The sequence below is a fragment of the Phyllobates terribilis genome, unplaced genomic scaffold, assembly GCF_046119375.1.
Source record: "Phyllobates terribilis strain yellow unplaced genomic scaffold, ASM4611937v1 Scaffold_1__5_contigs__length_1240528914, whole genome shotgun sequence".
NCBI classification, from domain to species: Eukaryota; Metazoa; Chordata; class Amphibia; order Anura; family Dendrobatidae; genus Phyllobates; species Phyllobates terribilis.
The window spans coordinates 316307129-316328848 of NW_027362761.1; the positions used below are offsets into that span (position 1 = coordinate 316307129).

The 21720-nt window shown below is 43.6% G+C and overlaps 1 protein-coding gene across 1 annotated transcript in view; it reads right to left on the reverse strand.

Annotated features, from left to right (window-relative positions):
* Positions 1-20920, reverse strand: part of HIRA (histone cell cycle regulator) — a 39113-nt gene extending 18193 nt beyond the window's left edge. Inside the window, exons 1-16 of the mRNA XM_073675201.1 lie at positions 20709-20920; positions 20193-20255; positions 18141-18251; positions 17940-18030; positions 16617-16711; positions 16436-16531; positions 16173-16333; positions 15926-16093; positions 15458-15571; positions 14835-14905; positions 12850-12955; positions 12507-12722; positions 10130-10215; positions 9824-10012; positions 975-1133; positions 641-836 (exon numbers count right to left, since the gene is read on the reverse strand). Of these exons, the coding sequence (XP_073531302.1) occupies positions 641-836; positions 975-1133; positions 9824-10012; positions 10130-10215; positions 12507-12722; positions 12850-12955; positions 14835-14905; positions 15458-15571; positions 15926-16093; positions 16173-16333; positions 16436-16531; positions 16617-16711; positions 17940-18030; positions 18141-18251; positions 20193-20255; positions 20709-20745 (1959 nt within the window). The 5' untranslated portion in view covers positions 20746-20920. The remainder of the gene's footprint in view (positions 1-640; positions 837-974; positions 1134-9823; positions 10013-10129; positions 10216-12506; positions 12723-12849; positions 12956-14834; positions 14906-15457; positions 15572-15925; positions 16094-16172; positions 16334-16435; positions 16532-16616; positions 16712-17939; positions 18031-18140; positions 18252-20192; positions 20256-20708) is intronic.
* Between the last annotated feature and the right edge of the window lie 800 nt (positions 20921-21720).

The following is a 21720-nucleotide window of genomic DNA, read 5'->3' on the forward strand; positions in this document are numbered from 1 at the left end:
TATCAATATTAAAGTCTAAACTTTTCCATATTAATCTAACAATCTTTGCTTTAGATCTGCAAACCTAAGCAGTACTGAGAATGCTTGGACAAAGAAATTTACCGTCCTTAGATTACAATAACAAGTTTAATAGGTTCTTTATAAGCTGTTAAAGCATACCTAGTATTACAATCCTTTACAGACCAGCAGCATGAATCACTTGTAACTTTTCTTTTGCACATCTAACAAGGCTACACAAAGCTATATCTTTGGCACAGAGCGCCATGCTTCTCCCCCCTCACATCTATAAATATTTTTGCCAGTTGCTATCACTATCCGCCTTTTTACAATTTAGGTTAAAAGCTGTACACTGATCGGAGATAGCAATAGGAAGGCTTTTACAGTGCTGTGAAGGAAAACAGAAATATATTGAAAGGAAATATCAATCATATTCTGAAAATGCTTCAAACAATTTATATATCCCTATTGTTAGGGAAAGAATAACTCCTGAATCGATCCAGAGATAGGATAGGTGATAACTTCCAAACTTGGCACAACCCCTTTAAAGAACATATGGCTTGGTACTCTCAATTGTGCTGCCAATTGAACCATGGGTGGTATTGAGGATTAGGGATTTAACAGATAAAAGTGTTTCAGTAACCTGCACAGCGAGAGAAACAGACATCATGCGTGAGTCTTTCCGAGGTCGTCCCTTTTTTCTTTTTTCTCCAAGGTCTGCATCTAATTCTGCTTTCCGTTTGCTGAGTGACTTGGTTGCATTATTTTTTTCTTCACTGTCGCTACTACTGTCTAATTCACGTGGCTTTGATTCTTTAGATACACTATGTTCTTTTGGTCTGCATAAAGAAAATAAACAACTTAGCACACAAACTTAGAGCAAATTCACAAATCATGCATAGAAAAACTAACATTTCCACATGATACTGTAAATTTAAAGGTACGCTTTTTTTTTTAAAGTTCTTTACAATACATACCGGTCAGCAGCGATCTGGTTTGCATGCGAAATTCCTGTTGTCCCTGAGGTGGCTTTTGATCGTTCAGTGAAACGAGAATCAAGTGCTTTCATGGGCTCAATCTTCGGCTGGGCAGAGACGCTTGTGGGTGTCGAAGGAGTAACGGTACCGGTGTTTACACTGTATTGAATGGTTAGAGGACATGGAAATTGTATTGATCTCACAGAAAACAGTTTCACGCCAAGAAAAAAAAAAAGGTGAAATTAAATAAACTCAATTGTTTTATGTACTGTACATAACATTATCATTCTGTAAAAATCTGCACGTTATTTGTTTAAAATAATTACCTATTAAACTAATGCTCATTAATATAGCACAAATAAAAACTATCCTGCCAATAGCACAAAATAGAGTTTTTTGTAGTAAGGATTTCTTCTTACCATCCCATACATATGCAAGACTGAGCGAAAATTAGGACACTTCCCTACACATTAGATGGTCATCAGAACCCAGTAGATTTTGCCGACGTTTATCTAATGTATAAGGCCACTTTTAAGAAAGTCTAAATTACCTACTTGATGCAAATCCTAAGATTAGTGATGAGCGCAAGTGCTTGTTACTCGAGTTTGTCTAGGGTGCTTGGGTATGCGCTGAGTATCGGGGGTGCTCGGGCATGCGCTGAGTATTTTGCTCGTGCTCAAGTGCATTGTTCGAGTCCCCGCAGTCACATGTTTTGCGGCTGTTAAGACAGTGTATGTCAGGCAATCCCCGTATGTTTGGTGGCTGTCTAACAGCTGTGAATCATGCGACCGCAGGGACTCATACATGTTGCCCGAGCACCCGCAAGATACTCAGCGCATGCCCGAGCACCTACGGCAAACTTGAGTAATGAGAACTTGCACTCATCACTACCTAAGATCCGTGACATCTTCAAGCAGATCTATCATTAAGACCCCTTTGTTTTCCTTCATGTCAGTTGTCATAAGCTGAAATAACTATAAATGACTGCCCATTATATACTATACAGGTTTTTAGTAACCCTAAGACACCAAAAGACTTCAAGAAAGGCCCCCTAGATATCTCAGAATGATCCATGTGTATTAGCAAAACGATTGGTTACACAGTTCTGCGACTAAAAAGCGGTTTGATTATTTTCATATAATTTCCATGTATTTTGGTGTTTTGATAATGAAAAAAATATTGAAAAAAAAATCCTAAACATCAGGACTTGCCACAAACCTATAGGTTCTTCTGCAAACTCTGGTGTGAATCGGCAGGCAGCTTATTTTCTTTCCCCATTAACATCACTAGGAACTGAGTGATTGGCTGGTGGCAGTCAGGTGGCTAGTGACATAATTAAAGGTCCTTATGCTTTCAAGAAACTTGCATTGGAATTTCATTCATCAACAGTGTTTCCCTAAATTAGCGTTATTGCTTTGCGGAAGTGTATTAATTCGCCTGACCGTTTCGGTTTCATTTGTGGTGAATATACAGTGTTGAATCAAGCGTTAAATATTACAGACTTTGAGAAAAAAGTATACTTCGCATACTTCGGACTAAAACTTGGAGATCAACGTAAAGTTTGGGCGCCTCATAAAATGTGCAAACGGTGTGTTGAGGACCTCTGAAATTGGTTCAAGGGTAAGAAAAAAGCTTTCCGTTATGGGATTCTTATGGTACGGCGAGAGCAAAAGAACCATAGTGACAACTGTTATTTTTGTTCATGCAACGTGAAAGGGTATAATTCCAAATGGAAGCATTCCATTTCATACCTTAATCTTCACTCAGCAATTCATCTCATCCCCCATGGCACAGATTTACCAGTACCCAAGGTCCCTACTACCTTGGAAGAGATACCTAGCGTCAATGAAGGTGGAATCATACCTGAACCAGAAAATGAATCAAGTACTAACTTTGAAGATGATACAAGACCAAAATTTTTTTTCCCAGGAGGAGCTGCAGGATTCAGTAAGAGACTTCAATCTTCCCAAAGATGCCGCTGAGTTACTCGGATCAAGGTTCCAAAGCAGAAATTTATTATTACAAGGAGTGTCTTTTTCATGGTTCAGACATCGTGAAAAGGAGTTCGTTCCTTACTTTACCCAGGAAGACAAGTTGGTTTATTGCATCAATGTTGAAGGTTTGATGGGTCAATTCAAAATCCAATATGATTCAGCGCAATGGCGTCTTTTTATAGATTTTTCAAAAAGAAGTCTCAAAGCAGTTTTACTCCACAATGGCAGTTTTCACGTTTCCATCCCTGTAGGTCATTCCGTTCACTTGAAGGAAACCTACGAGAACCTGGAATTGGTTAAACTTAAATATGAAGACCACGGTTGGCAAGTGTGTAGGGATTTGAAGGTCTTGTGCATGCTGCTCGGGCAACAAGCTGGGTATACCAAATACCCTTGTTTTCTGTGTCTGTGGGACAGTTGAGACCGACAAAATCACTGGACCAAGAAGAGTTGGCAGTCGAGGGTGCTCACAGTCGGTGAAAAAAATGTCTTCCGAGAAACTTTGGTACCTCCCTATATAGTTCTTCTACCACCTCTCCACATAAAATTGGGCTTGATGAGGCAATTCGTAAAATCACTTCCAAGATATGGGGAATGTTTCAAATAGTTGGTCACCAAGTTTCCAAGCCTATCGGGAGGCAAAATTGAAGGAAGGTGTGTTCGTCGGACAAGACATTAGAAGGCTTATAGCTGATAAAGAGTTTGTCAATACCATGACGGATCCTCAAACAGAAGGGTGGATTGCATTTAAAGAGGTCGTAGAGACATTTTTAGGCAATAAAAAAAGATCCTGACTACAAAAACACCGTTGGACGAATGCTGAAAGCATTTCAAGCTTTAGGTTGCCTGATGAGTTTGAAAGTGCATTTCCTCCATTCCCACCTTGACTACTTTCCTGAAAATTTGGGGGCTGTGAGTGAAGAGCAAAGTGAACGATTCCATTAGGACATTAAAGAGATGGAAAGAAGATACCAGGGAAAATGGAGCATTACAATGATGGCAGACTACTGCTGGATGCTTCAGAGAGACATTCCAGATGCTACTCATAAGTGTAAATGTACCAAGAGGAGCCTCACAAGGAGGGGGGGGGGGGGGGGTTAGTGAGCTTATTTCAGTTCAAAAGACGTAGTTACTTACCGGTAACGGGATTTCTCGGAACCCATGACTGCACCATGGAGAGAGGGGATCCCCCCTTCAAGGACAGGAAACCTACAGATAAAAAGGGCGGCACCTCTCTCCCGCATCAGTTGTTTACAGAGCAGAGAGGACCCCCAGGTTAGTAACACAAATTTTAACATTTTTAAAAGGAGCTTGCCAGACACACCCTGTGACTAAACATAAGTAATAAATAAATGTGCACACCCATGTGTGAAGGGAGGGAATGTACGGGTGCCATCAAGGGTTCGGAGAAATCCCATTACCGGTAAGTAACTACGTCTTTCTCTTTCCCCATGATGGCACCACGGAGAGATTTGCAGAGAAGTGTCGTTTAGGGACGGATCACCGCCTCCAGAACCCTTCTACCAAAGGTAAGGTCCGAGGAAGAGGTTAGATCCAGCCGGTAGTGCTTAAAGAATGTAGAAGGGGAAGACCAGGTTGCAGCTCTACATATCTGCTCAATTGAAGCCCCAGCTTTCTCCGCCCAGGAGGCTGCCACTGCCCTAGTTGAGTGAGCTTTTAAATCCTCTGGGGCGGCTTCCCCGTTTGAGGGGTAAGCCAGGGAGATGGCGTCCCTTATCCATCTTACCAGAGTGCTCTTGGAAGCCTTCCGTCCCTTCAGAGATCCCTGGAAGCACACAAAAAGAGACCTGTCCTTCCTACACTCCCATGTGGCCTCTAAGTACTGGATAATGCACCTCCTGACATCTAAGGTGTGTAGGACTTCTTCCCCCTTGTTTTTTGGGTTTGAGCAAAAGGAAGGGAGGATGACCTCCTGCGACCTGTGGAAGAGTGATTCCCACCTTAGGAAGGTACGCTGGGTCAGTCCTAAGTGTCACTCTGTCCTCTAGAATTTGCGTAAAGGGTTGGCCCTGCTGATAAGGCTTGTATGTCGCTAACCCTACGTGCCGATGTGAGGGCTACTAGAAGAGACGTCTTAAGAGATAGAATTTTAAGAGATGCATTCGCTAGAGGTTCAAAGGGACGTTTGGTCAGGGCTGACAGAACTAAATTTAGGTCCCAAGGAGGAGTATTCCAGGAGGGGATGGGCCTGGACCTGTGAGATGCCTTGATGAACCTGGAGATCCATCTATTCTTGGCCAGGTTGCAGTTATATAGGGCTCCCAGTGCCGCAACCTGAACCTTTAGAGTGCTTGTGGCCAACCCCCGCTCCAACCCCTTTTGAAGGAACTCTAAGATGGCAGTAATGGGGGCCTCCCCTAACACTTTCAAACCCGTGAACGAGAGGAATTTTTCCCAGGTTTTACCGTAGAGTCTGGTGGTTACGAGTTTCCTACTCTGCAGTAGGGTGGAGATCAAATTGGGGGAAAAACCTCTCTCTCTTAAGAGCGCCCTCTCAAAATCCAGGCTGTCAGGTGCAGGTTTGCCACCTGAGGGTGAAGAACCGGTCCCTGAGAGAGAAGATCCGGAATTTCCGGAAGGACCCAGGGGTTGGAGGTAGACATTATCCTCAGCCAGGAAAACCAAGGCCTCTTTGGCCAGAAGGGGGCGATCAGAATTAGGTTTGCCTTGTCTTCCCTGACTTTCCTCAGAACCACCGGAATAAGAGCAATCGGAGGAAAGGCATAAGCTAGCTGGTGGTTCCATGGAATTGAGAAGGCATCTAATGCTGCTGGGTTCCCCTTGGGGTCGATTGAACAGAATATGTCCACTTTTTTGTTTTGCCAGTTGGCGAATAGGTCTATGGAGGGGTTTCCCCAAGCCTTCGTGATTTGGTTGAACACCAGCTGATTCAGCTCCCACTCGCCCTGTCTCAGCTGGGTCCTGCTCAGGAAGTCTGCCGTGATATTTTCAGCCCCTTTTATGTGGAGTGCAGATAGGGACTCTAGATTGTTCTCTGCTACCTGGAGGATGGATTTTGACACTAGTAGAAGAGAATGGGACCGTGTACCCCCCTGGCGATTTAAGTATGCCACCACTACCTTGTTGTCCGAAAAAACACTTACATGGTGCCCCCGTAGAGTGTTTAAGAATTCTAAGAGGGCAAATTTTACTGCCGAAGTTCCCTCATGTTGGAAGATACCTCTTCCGAATCCTCTGACCAGACTCCCTGAGCTATCTGGCCGTTTAGATGAGCCCCCCCACCCCCTGGGGCTTGCGTCTGTCGTTAGGACCTGTGACGCTGATATTGTCCATGGAACACCTCTGGCTAAATTGTCCCCCCAAGATTTCCCATTGTAAGTCCCTGGTGTGCAACTGAGCCCAGCGGACCCCCGGGATGCAGGCAGTCATGGAACCTAAGAGGGACATTGCTCCCCGCAGTGTCATATAGGGATGGTTCTTTACATGAGATACTCGGGCCATCATACTCTGGATTTTCCCTGCCGGGAGACGGCATTTCTGATTCCTCGAATCTAATAGGATACCCAAGTACTCTTGCACTTGATCCGGCTCCAACCTGGACTTTTTTAGATTCAGAAGCCAGCCTAAATTAGTCAAGGAACCCATGACTCTTGCTAGATGGTCCTTGCAATGGTTGAACGAGTTGCCTATTATTAGCAGATCGTCCAGGTACGGGATTATTAGGATGTTTTGCTCCCTCAGATGGGCCATTACCTCTGCGACTATTTTTGTGAAGACCCTTGGGGCTATCGCTAACCCGAAGGGGAGAGCCGTGTATTGGTAGTGTTTGATCATGCCTTTCAGTGGTAACGCTACTCTCAGGAATTTCCGGTAGTCTCTGTGTATGGGGACGTGATAATAGGCGTCATTCAGATCCAGGACAGTCATAAAACAGTCTGGGAACAACAATTTCACTGATGTTTTTATTAATTCCATCTTGAAAGCTTGAACCTTTAGAAATTTGTTCAATTTTTTTTAGGTTCACGATAGTCCTGAACGTCCTGTCTGTTTTTTTCCTGAGGAACAGAGGGGAGTAGAATCCTTTGCCTTCCTCCTGAGCGGGGACTTCCTGAAGGACTGCTTTCCCTATTAGGCCTAGAACCTCCTGTTCTAGAGCTAGTTGTTCTACCCCTGAAGACCTCACAGGGGTTATGACGAAATTTGGACGGGGCATGGAGTGGAACTGGAGTCTTAGTCCTGATTCTATCCGGTCTAAAATCCAAAAACTGTTTGATATTTTCTCCCAGGCTGGGAGGAAATGGAGAAGTCTCCCCCCCCCACCTGGGGCTGCCTTTCATTGGACGGGTTTTCTGTTGTCACTGGGGGGCCTGTTAAACATAAACCCTTTGGCCTTTTTTTGTCTCCTATCCTCCCACCGGTCCTGGTCTTTGGGGGGTTTCCTACGCATAAATTTCCTGCTCCGAAAAGACTTCCTGAATGAAGTACCGGAGAGGACCGGGAAGCGTTTCTTGTTATCCCCGGCTTTGTCAAGAATATCGTCCAGGGTAGATCCGAATAGGAACTCCCCCTCACAAGGGATGGAACACAGCCTAGATTTCTTTTGGAGGTCGCCCGGCCAGCATTTGAGCCAGAGGGCCCGCCTAGCTGCGTTAGAAAAACTCCCAGCCCTGGCTGCCAGCCTGACGGAATCGTCCGAAGCGTCAGCCAGGAAAGCTGCTGCGCCCTTCATTACTGGGATGGAGCCTATTATGTTATCCCTTGATGTTTTGTTTCTCAGTTGCACTTCTAGCTGATCTAGCCAGATCAATAAAGATCTGGCTGTGCATGTGGCTGCCACTGCTGGTTTTAACCCCCCTCCTGCCGCCTCCCAAGCTCCTTTCAGAAAGGAGTCTGCTTTTTTGTCCATTGGGTCTTTCAGCACCCCTATGTCTTCGAATGGCAGGGAACATTTTTTAGAGGCTTTGGCTATTGCTACGTCTAACTTTGGCGCCTTCCCCCAGAAGGAGCATACTGGGCCTTCGAAGGGGTATTTCCTTTTAGGCGACAACAACCCTTTCCTTTCCATTTTTTCCATTCCCTCTTAATCAGGGAGTGTACCTTATCATTAAGAGGGAAAGACCTCCTTTTCTTTTGTTCCAGGCCACTAAACATCATGTCCTGGACTGACTTTTTAGGGCGAGGATCTACGAACCCCCATAGTAGACCTGACTGCTTTAATCAAACTATCTGTACCCTCTATAGGGAAACAGCTACGACCCCCATCTCCGGAAGATGACAAAGATGATGATAAGTAGGATGAATCGGAGACTACCCCTTCCCAGTCTGAACTACTAGAATCTGATACAGGGGACAGGTGTCTGGTTTTCCCTCGTTTCTTCCCCCCCTTCTGCAGGGACTTCAAGGTATCCTCAACCTGAGACGTAATCAGGGATCTGAGCTCAGAAGCGAATTTAGGGGTCTCCTCACAGATTGTCTGTTCAATGCATGAGTTGCACAGTCTTTTTTGCCACGTGGTGGGCAGATCCTCTGCGCAAAGTGCGCAGGTCCTGTGCTTGGACTTGCCCGTACTCTTCCTTCCCTGAGAGAGAAGAACAGAGAGGGGGACCCCAAGTTACAAGTGAGCTTTCACAAAGATCACTTACCGACCCGTTGTAAGAGGGAATACCGGATTTGAAGAGGAACCCGTTCCAGTAGCAGGGTCTTTCTTCGAGGTAGACGCCACGCTGGAGTCCTTGCCGCGCTGTGAAGACCTGCCAGACCGCCCACTTCCACAGTCACCTTGGCTGTGTTGGCGTGAAGGGTCCTTTTGTACGCTTCCCGTGTTTCTGAGGTGATGGCAATGGTGAGCCGTCCCTCGGTTTCCAGCGCGCGTTCAAACGCGCCGCTCCCAGAAGGACCCGCGGCACTTCAGGCCTGGGCCCCAGAGCTCAGGCCTACTTACTAACCTGAGCCCCGGAAGCCCCGCCATACTTACCGACCTGGGCCCCGACACGGGATGGAGACCGCGGCGATCCAGTCTTTCATCGCGCTGCGTCTCCCTGCCACCCTAGAGGCCCACTGACCCCAGCGGTGGTGCTACAGGACACTGCACCAGCCGAGGCAGGGAACCCCCGCTGCCTGAACCGGTCTGGCCGGGCCTGGTAAGTCCATCTTTCTTGTATCTTCCTTTCTGCTCCATTTCCTTCTTTCCCCTATCTGTAGGTCCCCGTCAAGGACAGGAAACCAACTGATACGGGAGAGCGGTGCCGCCCTTTTTATCTGTAGGTTTCCTGTCCTTGAAGAGAGGATCCCCTCTCTCAGTGGTGCCATCATGGGGAAAGAGAAAATTATTTATAAAATTAAATTTTTTATTACACATTTTTCATAAGTCTATTTTCATTTATTTTGCCAGGAAATGTGATGTCCTATGACAAAACAGAGGTCATTTTCGGATTCAGCGCACCAAAAAACAAAGATTACGTGGAATAACTAAAAACAGCTCTTGCAATTTGATTTTTTGCAGACCTGTGTTCTTTCCCATACTGAACGCAGAGCTGCAAATACTAGTGCAGCATTAGGGAGTTGATCGGCGTAAAGTGAATGAATATTAAAACTTTTCCTTTCACTGAGATATTTTAGCTTTGACAAATTCTCTTTAGCAACAGACAGAAAGCTCAGTTTTATTGTTCATTGCTATGGCAGCCCATTGCTAAGGAGATTATGTATATTTCATACATATTGCAAATGAAAACTTCTCTACAAGTTATGGATTTACAAGATAAATTGGATCAATCATTATAAAACAGTGAAAAGTTAATCTGTGAAAGAGACCGTAAAATCAGACGTTATACAATAATTCCAGTGTTAGCTTTATATATTGTCATTCCACTATACCTCTCTTTGTTGGCAGGCTCTTCTGATGGTTTTGCATTCCCCACTGGTTCGAGGGTGGACTTAGTGCCTAAAGAGCTGTTGGTGTTTGAATCCAGAGATAAGAGCTGCTGGTTGCTCTGAGATGACAGCATGGACCCTGCGACTGACCCCGATATAGGAATACTATTAAAAAACGCTGTAGAAAAGTCCCTGCAAATACGAATAGCCAAAATAAAATGTGTTTATAACACTGTATGGTGTTCACAACATGTGGTTGATTATATTACAGCATTAAATATCACAAAAAGTGTAGCAAGTCATACAAACCCAGTGTCCAGCTGGGCAATGCACAATGGGGTGATCCTACGCCGGCCATCCGCTGTCCTTGTTTCCACTTGTTTCTTTAAAAGGTTCTGTTAAAAATATTATTGTTATTATAATATGTAAAAGTTTAAATCACAAATGCTACAGGTTTCTCTTTCAGATAATTTGAGCATCCAAATGTGAGGAAAGTCATAACTACTGCCTCGAAGACTAAAATAAGTATCAAATTAAAAAATTAAAATTTGTATAGAGATGACTGTGATTGTCTATAGTCAAATCTGCTCAGTTATGCCAATGACGGTTTAGATCAACTAAGTATAAAGAAGGAATAGTCGGCACTCCGTATAGCTAGGGTGGTGCACGTGGAAAACAATGTCTATAGGAAAAGAAAATCCCGGCACTCACGTGTTGATAATTATGGTTTAATTTCTGTATGTTTTTGTAGAGTTTTGTTACATACTATTTTGTCGGTCTTCCTCTTTTATGTTAATGAGAATTATGTCATTTCCGTGGATTTGTTTATAAATATCCTGACTGAATGTATTTAACCACAATTGAAAAAAGCCTTGGACAGGCTGAAACGTCTTTTGTGAGTTGTGGAATAAACCAACTAATTATCAACACGTGAGTGCCGGGATTTTCTTTTCCTATAGATCAACTAAGTAGACTTGGTGGAGACAGAGTAAACAGATATGGCCTTAGAATGAGGTTTGAAAAGAAAGCATAGCTAACTGCATGGTTTAGGATAGAAAAAGAGACACCAATCAATGAGTAATGTAAAATGCAGAATTAATTTTTGGAATGATGAAAGGAAACAGGATCCCTTTGTCTCAATGTAGTCTCTATATCTGGCACCAGTGATTCCAGGACCTAGAGTGATAAAGAGCTTTTCAAGCTGGACTGTAAAGGATACATAATCTGACACACCTCTACAGCAAAAGGTAAAGTGAGTAGTTCAATAATAGACCATTGTTAAAGTGACTCCGTCAGCAGATTTTTTTTTAATGTAATCCGAGAACAGTATAGTATAGTCTAAGAGAGCCCGATTCCAGCGATGTGTCACTTATTGGACTGCTTGGTGTAGTTTTTATAGAATCCCTGTTTTCCCTGTTGTTGTGTTGTTGAAGTGGTCATATAGCTAAGCTGTGTATAACCCCACCCACACCCCATTGGCAGCTTCCTGTGTGCATTGTCAGCAAGCAATCAATCAGTATGGGGACAGGGTTACACAGCCTGACTGCTGTGCACGTGAGACTTAGGCTAAGTGCCCACGTAGCGTTTTTCAAGCGTATATGCTGCGGAATTTCCGCAGCATAAACCCTTGTTAAGCGCTAGGTAATCCGCCCCCCATGGTCCCCAAGTTCTATGCCCATGCTGCGCTCAAAAATCCGCAGCATGTCCATTAATTTTGCGGAAGCACGGAGTAATCGCCGCCATTGACTAGCATTGAGACGCACATAATCCGTGTCAGTACATTTGTACTCACGGATTATATGCGTTTCAATGTGCGGATTGTACCCAGTTCTGGAGGAGAGGAGACTCTCATCCAGACCTGGGTACCATTGTACCTGTAAAAAAAAGAATAAAATAACAAATAAAGTTTATATTCACCTTCTGACGGCCCCTGGTCTCCTCCTCTATGCTTGCGGGCAGGACTGAAGGACCTGCGGTGAAATCACAGTCATGTGACCGCAGGCCCTTCAGTGCAGTGTCCCGCGATCAGCTGGCAGACAGGAAGGAGCGCAGCAACAAACGCCGGGACATCGGAAGGTAAGTATAGGTTTATTTTTTTAATTTTAAACATTCTTACGGTCACACTATACAAATCCATGACGTTTGCATGGATTTATATAGTGTGACCTAGTTGTCAAGCACTTTCCAAGTGATGCTAAAATCACCTGGAAAGCGCTTGTCAATCCGCATGCAGAAACGCATGTGAATGACGCTTCAATTCCGCATGTATTTGGCAGGAAAAATGCATGTACAATCTGCATGCGTTTTTTCTGCCAGGGAGATGCAGAAATGCTGCAGAAATTTTCTGCTTCATTTCTGCATCGTGGGCACATAGCCTTAGTTCGGTAGTGATAATCACCTGCTGATAAAATGCTGATTGTATTGAAACTACAATACACAGCCTAATATGTGACACATCCTTGGACTTTGGCTAAATTGCCCTGTATTATCCTGCTCTCAGATTAAATATCAAACCCCTGCTGACAAGATTCCTTTTAAAGCCTGCTAAATGAGGATGGAAGTTTAAAGGAGTTTTCCCCATAGTGGACATAATTCACTGGATAGGTAACAAATCTCTGATCTCCAGGGTCCCCATCACTGGGACCTCCTCAAATCACTAGAATGAGGTTTCTGACCCACTTCATACCTTTCTGATGTCTTCCAGGCTTTCACCATTTACAAGGCTAGCCACTTTTGGTGCTGGGATATCTTTCTGTACAGGTGTCACATGTTCTCCATCTAAATGTGGATGTTGCCTTTGTTGAAACTTCAACATCTCAGGATTTTCGATAATGGTATTAGGCAACTGGGACTCCGTTGTAATAGCAAGACTTTTCCCATAAGTGCTTTGGTGGATGTGATTCTTCAAATATATTTTTGCACCATAAAAAAAACACAAAAACAAAAAAACACAAAATCGGCTCATGTTACAGCTAAAAAAAAAACAGTATAAGACTTTGCGCAATAAGTAGCATGAAATATTTCAATACCTTCTCTTCCTCGCTCAGTGGGTCACCCAGCTCATCTTGTGAGAAATCTAAGTATGCAACTGATCCATCCATGGAACACACCAATATGCCAAGTCCATTTAGAGTCCTAGAAACAACCAGAAAACAGGATTTTGCCACTTATGATATTATACTGAATGGGATGAAATGCAAAGATTGGCAGCAGCAGACGAGTTACAGGATAAAAGCTTTGGTTAGTTCTCCCGGGGTTCAGATATGAATGGAAAGGGCAAAATTAACCGAAAGGGCAAAACTTCAGTCTTTTCTTCATTATTCAGCATAGTGACAGCTCAGTACCTTAATTAAAAGATGATGGAGCACTAGTGAGAAGTGGTTTCTAGTATGGATGTTTCTTATTAGCTGGTCTGCACAATAGCAACAATTTGCTGTGACAACACTTAGCCTTCACAACAGCATCAATTCTTCTAGATACACTTGCACACGAATTGAGAGAAGTTGACAGGGTGGTTGATCCAAACATGTTGGAGAACTAACCACAGATCTTCCATGGCTGAAGGCTTGTGCAAATCCTTCTGCCATTCATGTAATCCCACACAGACTTGATAATGCTGAGAAGGACTATGTGGGGCCATATTATCATTTCAAGGACTACTTGTACTATTTTTTTTTTTACAATGAATTTAATATCATTAAAAACTAACCGTATGTTTTAGGATAATGGTCCTGATGCTGAAAAAAATTGGAGCCATTCAGATGCCTCCGTGATGATACAGCATCAGTGATTAATTTTGAACAACCGCCCTGCAAGCTCCTCCAAAAACTATGTGGAAGCATATCTAGTAGAATTGATGTTTTTATGCTGTTTTGAAGTCAGAGGGCGGTCACACAAAATATTGATTTGATTTAAATTTTACTTTGCTTACACAGTTTGTATGTTGTTAATTATTAAAAAAAAACTATTAAAACACATCTATCAAAGCATTATTTACTTTACAGCAATTTTTCCACACCAGTGAAAAAAAAAAAATTGTGCTGAGTAAACTACAGGCAGTGTCAGTTTGGCGCCGTTACACTGATTAAAATGATACCTGTGTTAATGAAATCCGTCCTGTGGTTGGTGTTTAATCTTTATTTGTAGTTTGGAGGTAATGAGATTCTCGTGCTCCGGAACGGCCTGTGGGTGGGGCTTTCTTTGGTGCTCTAGCATTATCTTCATCATTGTGGCTCAAATAACAGGTCACCAATCCTTCAATGATCTCTCTCCTATTTTCAATACTGTGCTTGAGCAGCTTATATTGTAGTCTTTTAAATAAAAAAAAATTTAACCCCAGCAAAATGCCGTCGGCGCCCACGCAGTAGCCTCTATCGATGCCGAGAGAGGCTACTGCGCACGCGCCGTGGCCATTTTGCTGGAGCTTAAAAAAATGTTTCTACAACAATAATCTTTTTTTTTTATAATAATACAAAGAGGTGCCTGCGCATGCACAGTAGCATCTATCGCTTGCCAATAGATGCTACGGCACATGTGCCATAGTCATTTTGCTGGAGCCAAATTTTTTTGGGGTCCAACGAAATGGCTGCGGCGTGTGCGCAGTAGCGTCTCTCGGCATTGATAGCTGCTACTGTGCATGTGCGATTTTGCTAGGGTTCAAAAAATGTTTTAAAAGACTGCAATATGAATTGCACAAAAGCAGTATTTACAGTAGGAGTCAGGTCACTGAAGCATTAGTTACCTGTTATTTAAGCCACAATGATGAATATGATTTCAGACCACCAACGAAAGCCCCGTCCACAGGCCGCCCCAAAGCATAAGAATCAAATTATCTCCAAACTGCAAATAGAGATTAAAAAACAACCACCGGAGTGATTTCATCAACCAAGGTATCATTTTAATCAGTGTAACAGCGCCAACCTGACACTGCATGTAGTTCACTGAGCACAATCCAGCTGACAGGTTCACTTTAAAAAACAACAATAGGTAAATAGGTTTTATATACATTAATTACCAGGAGATGTCCATTATAGACTTGTCGAATAGGTCGTGGATTACCACCAATGGTCTCTTAAGGCAGGTGAGCTACAATAAAGAGATAAATTACTCCAAAAAAAAAAAAAAATGCCCTTATGAATGTAATATACAGATTAATAACACAAATATTATGTGTCTGAAAACTATACAACTTGATTTTTGTTTTCAGTAAAAAAAATAATTCTACTACCTTAGTGGAGCTTAAAGAAAATAAAGTGCAGGAAATCAGAAATTTAAGGTCCAGAAAAGTCTAAACATGTAAGCCAGGATCCCAAACTGCAATCCACTTTGAAGAGGTTTCAGACTACTGTAATGAATCAGCAGGATGGAGATAACATGCAAAATTATTTTCAATGAATCTCATTATGAAATAATGAGTTTGTTTTGTGATTAGTCGTACGCTTCATCCCCTTTTACCCCATACTACAATACAAGTGTAAGCTCAGGGAGAGCTGCAGTTTTCCCTTGCACAGTGAAAGTTTAGCCAAACAATTTAGGGGAAGAAAAAAAATAAACTAGTCAAATCCCTAATGTCTTAAAGATGTAATTGTCTGTAACTACACTAAGTATTTCTGGAAACAAAAGGATAGATTGCCTCACCCACACAGACAGTGAGCGGTCCTTGCTCCCCACTGCACAGCAGCAGTACGGACAGCCAGCCTTGCTTGAGCTTCCATTTTTTTGTTTCTTCTTAAAGATTTTTGGGTTAAATTTCTGTTTGAAGAAAATGCAACATTATTTGAACACTATTAATAATGATGTATGCTGGATTTAAAAACAGTTTATATTCATGCACAAAAAAAGCAGACACTATTCACACCAAGTAGGAAATATATTATTGTAATTGGCTGTTTGGAAACACAAAAGGTCCACACGACAACACTACATCTAAAAAGAAAATGTCAGAAGCATCAAGATCTGGACACAAGGCTGTAAGTGACACATATTATTGGAAATTGATATTTAAGGTCTAAAAATTACAACTGGGTTTGAGGATATGACTCAATGCATTGCAATGAGAGAAAAAAATCAGGTTTCCTATAAAAGAACACAAAAGAGGATTCCTACCACCACTGTGACAGCTTTCCGATGACCCACAAAGTCCATGTTCGTTTTCCAACCATCACGCTCAATAATCTGTGCTGTAGGACCAGAGTTGTTCATTGCATGAGCAGATACAAGGTAATGTCCATCAGGAGACCAACTAAGACGTAAGACATGGGTGGTTCCTCCACACTAGAGTAAAGTGTAAGACTGTCTTAAGCAAGTGCTTATCTACAATTTTGGGCTGCTGAGATCGCTATATAGACAGTACCTCATCAAATGGTTTGGTGATACTAGTTTCTAGCTGCCAATCCATGGTCCTCCAGACTTTTAGACTATGGTCATCAGCTTGAGAAGCTATATACTTTCCCACAGGGTCCCATGTTAGTCCTTTAACAAGTCCCGAATGGCCTCTCAATGTGGCTATAATCTCTGTAAGATTAAGTCAAATATTCCCATTTTTCAAAAAGTTAAACTATAAAATTATTCACAAAATAATTATATTTTGAAGTCCTGTACATCTAGCCGACCTACCAGGAAATTTGAAGGCATTCCATATAACAATGGTGTTATCGACACTGCAGGAAGCCAGCCATGCATCATGTGGAGACCATGCGACATCCATTACATCTGAAAGGAGTAAAAAGAAATTACAAAGTTTATCAAACACTATGCAGTTTACACAATACTAAAAGCAACATACCAAGTTACTTACCTCCTGAATGATTCCTGAGAATGGAGAGGCAACGCCATTGCTCTACATTTGCCAATTTGCTACTGGAGCCAAAAACAGTACTGGGTCCGATGTACCTGAGATACAGAACAACTTTCAGGATAAGGCACAGATGCAATCTGGTAGACTGAAAGCCATTGCACACATGGTCCTACGTATCCCTATGTACCAGAGTGTTACTTATTTAGTCATGTTTATTGGAAAGGTTTTCTAACTTGTGTTATGTGCTCCTGGTTATGTACAGAAAATCTTGTTTATACCCTTTCAGATGTACAGTTCCCTGGAGTTAAAGGTGTTGACTGGCCTTAGGTAACAAGTCTGCAGTCACTATGTAACTGCAGACTTGTGAATCCTCACATTTTGTGCACTGTGCTCTGGTAGCGGGCATTCCCGGCACCGGAAAATTCTCACAGTGCGCGATGTGAGGATTCACAAGTCTGCAGTCACATAAGAGTGGCTGGAGACTTTTAGTCCACGGCCAGACATCCCCTTTAAGGGCGCTTTAAAATAAAAAATAATACCAATAATACCACACATGCCAACACTGAGGATTCATCCATGAAATCCATCATCTTTATAGAGGCCATTGAGAGTTTTTCCAAAATTATGACAAGATGCATATTAGTGCCACTGATAAAAGCGCTCTATACTGTAATACTAATAGTCAGAATCCTTATCCAGCAAGTAGTGGTTATGCAGGCTGGGTCAGGTATTTGTATGAATAATATGTGTGTAAATATTGTATTTCTACATATATAAAACTTTAAGTTCAATAAATGTTAAACAAAAATAAACCGCTAAATTCTCACTGAAGTATTAGCTGTAGGAGATGGATCTGTAGTAATGTAGCTATGAACCTGCGAGCAGAATCATGCCGTCGTACTTGAATGCAGCAACATAAAATACAGACAGGCTTCCTATAAGGAACACACAAATGTTTTACTCTGGAATACAGCAGAAATGTGACGGGAGAAGAGCAGTTTCTCCCACCCAGATTGATTGACAAGTCTCTCCCCATCAGCATATACGGGACAGACCTATTAATTAAGTTGAAAATGCTAAGAGTGCCCCTTTAATTAGTCGCAAGTTTGTTTTCGTTACATTTCTGCAAGTAGGGAAGGTAGGTAACCATTGCAGTAGCTTCCTAGATCGGGTGCCCCTTCTGACGTGGCGTAGACTACACGTGCCACAGCGAGGTGCTTGCGACTAAAAGTGAAAGTGTTTTGGCACAACTAACTGAAGGTTAATAACCAATTCAGTCCAAGAGAAGTCAAGACACAATGTGGACGGTTGTCCATAGCTCACCCAGATTTCTTCCACACCATGATAAGCTTGTCATCTCCTCCGGACGCTAAGTATGCTCCACTGTTGGACCATCGCACACAGTTCACACAGGCTGAAACAAAGAGTGTAAAGTTTAATCCAGTAAGGACAACAAGCTGGCTGGTCCTCCATCCCTAAGTTCTTTGACCCCACAAAGCAGTTATTTTCCATGTACTCTGGTACCTAGGTGGTTGTCCATCTGACACAGCATCTTGGGAATACTTTCATTCTTCTCATCTTCTTCCTTAACAACAGGTGGCATATTCCATATGACAACTTTTCCAGAATCTTGCCCTGAGAAATAACATTATTGACCTATTACTATGGTGAGGGAATAGTCTTGTCAATATCTGAGTGTTTCAAAAACTCGCTATTAAAAAACAATTCATAGAATTCAGCTTAGGCCCTGGATAACTTGATCATACGGTATAATGGACGGTGTGTGCACCAAGTGTATCTTTTCAGTAAGGGTCGCATTTGCTACTGTATGGCATCAATTGTATGTATTTGTCATAAAAGATGCAACATATACACTTGATCATTGTGGGGAAAAAACTATGAACAAACAACTTAGTCTGTAAATTACAATTAGGCTAGGGCAAAACAGGTCACGAGAGCAAGACCTAAACCAAAAGTGTCTATGCGATGCTGCAGCTTAGAAAGTTAGGCTATGTGCCCACGTTGCATTTATGAAGCAGAAAATTTCTGCTTCATTTCTGCAAGTCCTCTCCCGGAAAAACGCATGCGGAATTCCGCACGCGTTTATCACGCGTTTTCCACATGCGGAATTGCCTTGCGTTTTTTATGCATTGGACAAAGGCAATTCTGCTTGCGGAAACGCAAAATTAAATGACATGCTGCGGATTTTTGAACGCAGCATAAACGCTGCGGAAAAATCCGCAGCATGTGCATAGAACTTGCGGAATCCCATTAGGGACCATGGGGTGCGGGTTACAAAGCGTTTTACAAGCGTTTCCGCTGCGGAAATTCCGCATCAAAAACGCTTGAAAAACGCTACGTGGGCACACAGCCTATCAATCTGCAGACAAGTTGCAGAAGGCAAAGTTACATGTGACAAAAAATCTAGTATTAGATTTGCTTGTGCATTTATTGGAATGCTACTGACAATCATTAGATGTGATGTTGCACTGCGACACTGCAAACTCTATGTCACACAACCAGGTCGCCGTGTACCCCTGCCCTTACCATCCCACCACTACTACATAATCAGGGTATGTGCACGTGATGTCTTCTAGACGCTGGCGTACCCACTGAGTTATTACTCCAAAGACGCTTCACAAAACACTGGCATAGTTTTTCCTGAAACTTCTTTTTTGACACCTATTCTGACGTGTTTTGCAGCAACTTTGGCGCCATGGTATTTCATTAATTAATTGTATGTATTAATAGTGAGCGGCATCCAAGTGCAAGCCACCAAAAGAATGCTCAGGTCACTTCATTTAACCGCTTTGCGTCTTTGGAAGCCTGGAGTCGTGAAAAGAAGTTCAAATAGCCTGCACGTATGCACAGCAAGTCATTATTACATTGCAGTGCAAACACTGGTGAGTTTATAGTGCTATGTGGGCTTGCTCACACAGGCGTACACATCAGAGGAGTACTATCCTGTGTTTTATCAGATTTCTCTCGGACCAATGTTATTCAGTGGGGCAGTGCTGATCAGCAATTTCTTCCTCGTACCGATTCGGCATGAGAAAAAAATTACAGCATGCTGCGTGTGGCTCCGAAGCTCGGATCTTGAGCACCCATACATGTGTGAAACATCGGACTGCACTTGGATGTCATCCGAGTGCAGTCCAATGTACGCGCAGTCAATGGAGAAATTACATTCTCTATACCTGTGCTGCTATTCCTTCATGAGAGAGAATCTGATCACACTCAGATCAAACTCTGACAGAGTATGAGCCGACGGTCATTATCATAATCCAAGGAGAGAATATAAGCAGTGTGAGCGAACCCTTAGGAGGACACTAATGATAAAAGTGAGCACAAACGACCAACAATGGACAAAAATCAGATATAGCACACTGCTGAAAAGTGATCCATGTTCTCTCATGTCTACATCCCCCTGCCAATAATAACCACACTGTGAATGAGGCCTGACCTGCACCTACAGTGCGTCCTAGCTATCAGTGACATGACAAGGTACAGCCACAGCCGTGCACAAGTCAGGTACATAACATCACCTGTACAAACCACCATGATCCCAAAACACACCTTGTCCTCCTGTTGCAAATTTTGTGCCATCGGGGTGTATGTCCACGGAAAAGATTGGTTTTCCTAAAATGAGAGATATCGGAATGCATTAGTAAGGCGCAATGGATGTAACACTGTGGCAGCAAGGACAGGGCAGTGCAATAGTGAGGCACAATGGCTGCCAGCTGTTGCATCTGCCTAGGTGCCACTGCCAGCTGTTGCATCATCCTGTGCAGGTGACAGAGCACAACCTGCCCCCAGGGAGCCCTCCCAGCTACTGCCATGGAGCCTGCAGAAGGGTGATGATCACACAGACATCAGCACATCACCAGCTGCAGGAGACTCGTACTGCTCCTCCTGGCATCACCAGGGACCTCGCCCATAGGTGGCTATGGCAGCTTCCGCAGCCGGCACCCGTCACACATGGACACGATCCCCATTCAAACTCATGACCGTTAAAAGTTGCGCAGAATTAGGCGACCTCTGCAACTTCTGTGGCCCCTCGGGGCCAGTGTCCCCCGCCTGGTACTCCCTCACCATTGTGATTAACCCAGGTGGGTTTCAGAAGCTTCATCGTCCCGCTGTGCCCGGAGCAGGGTGTCAGCTCCGGCCGCCCATTGAGCACCGGAGCTTTCCCCTGTGCAGGCTTCTCGGAGCCGCCTCTCAGCGCCGCTCCATCCCGCTCCGGCACCCGCACCAAGACCGGAAGCCCGCGGGAAGTAAGGTTTAAAAATGTCCTACTGGAAACATAGACCTGGAAGCAGGCGTTCCTCGCGTACAGCAGTGTAGAGGGAGGGACGGACGCCTGGTGTGACACACGACGACACTGGTGGCATTCAGAGCCCCCCGGGAGCCGGCTCACACCTCAGCCTGTGAGGAGGGGGCTTTGTGCCGGCTGCTGCTGTGCCGTCCTGAGGAGCAGATACTACTTCCATCAGGGACTGCTGTACAAGGAGCTGCCTCCATCACACACGTGTAGTATGGCTGTGGCAGGAACACGGAGCAGACATTTTCTGGACTCCTTGTCATTAATCTGGAGATGCTCCTTGTTCAGTCACTCCCCAGCCCAAAATGGCTGCACACAGGAACCAACAGAATAAAACAACCTGTGCAGTAAACAGCTTGTCCCCTCCAACAAGCAGGGGGACAGCGGCCACATTGTCAGGCCGATCCCCAAACCGTGGAGGTCTTACGTCTATACCTTGCATCATTGGAAGTAATGGCTTCTTGTGCTGCGTTGCGACCACCTGCGACTGCAATAGTAGACTCACAAATGTGTTTTATTTTCTGTCTCTGGTGACTAACCTGCCATAGACCTCAATGGAAGTCGCACGCGATTACAATTTATCTGTCACGTGGTTGTGTTATTTATGGTAAAATCAGAGCCGTAAAATAGTCGCACAAATGGTTTTGGACACAGGACATGTGTCGCTGTTTGGCTCCAAACGAAATGTCCGTAGACTGCTTGAGACTGGAGGGTTAATGACCCTTAAAGGGAGTGAGTGGATATTTCATAATAGGCAGTTTTGTAGGTTTTTAAATGATCATA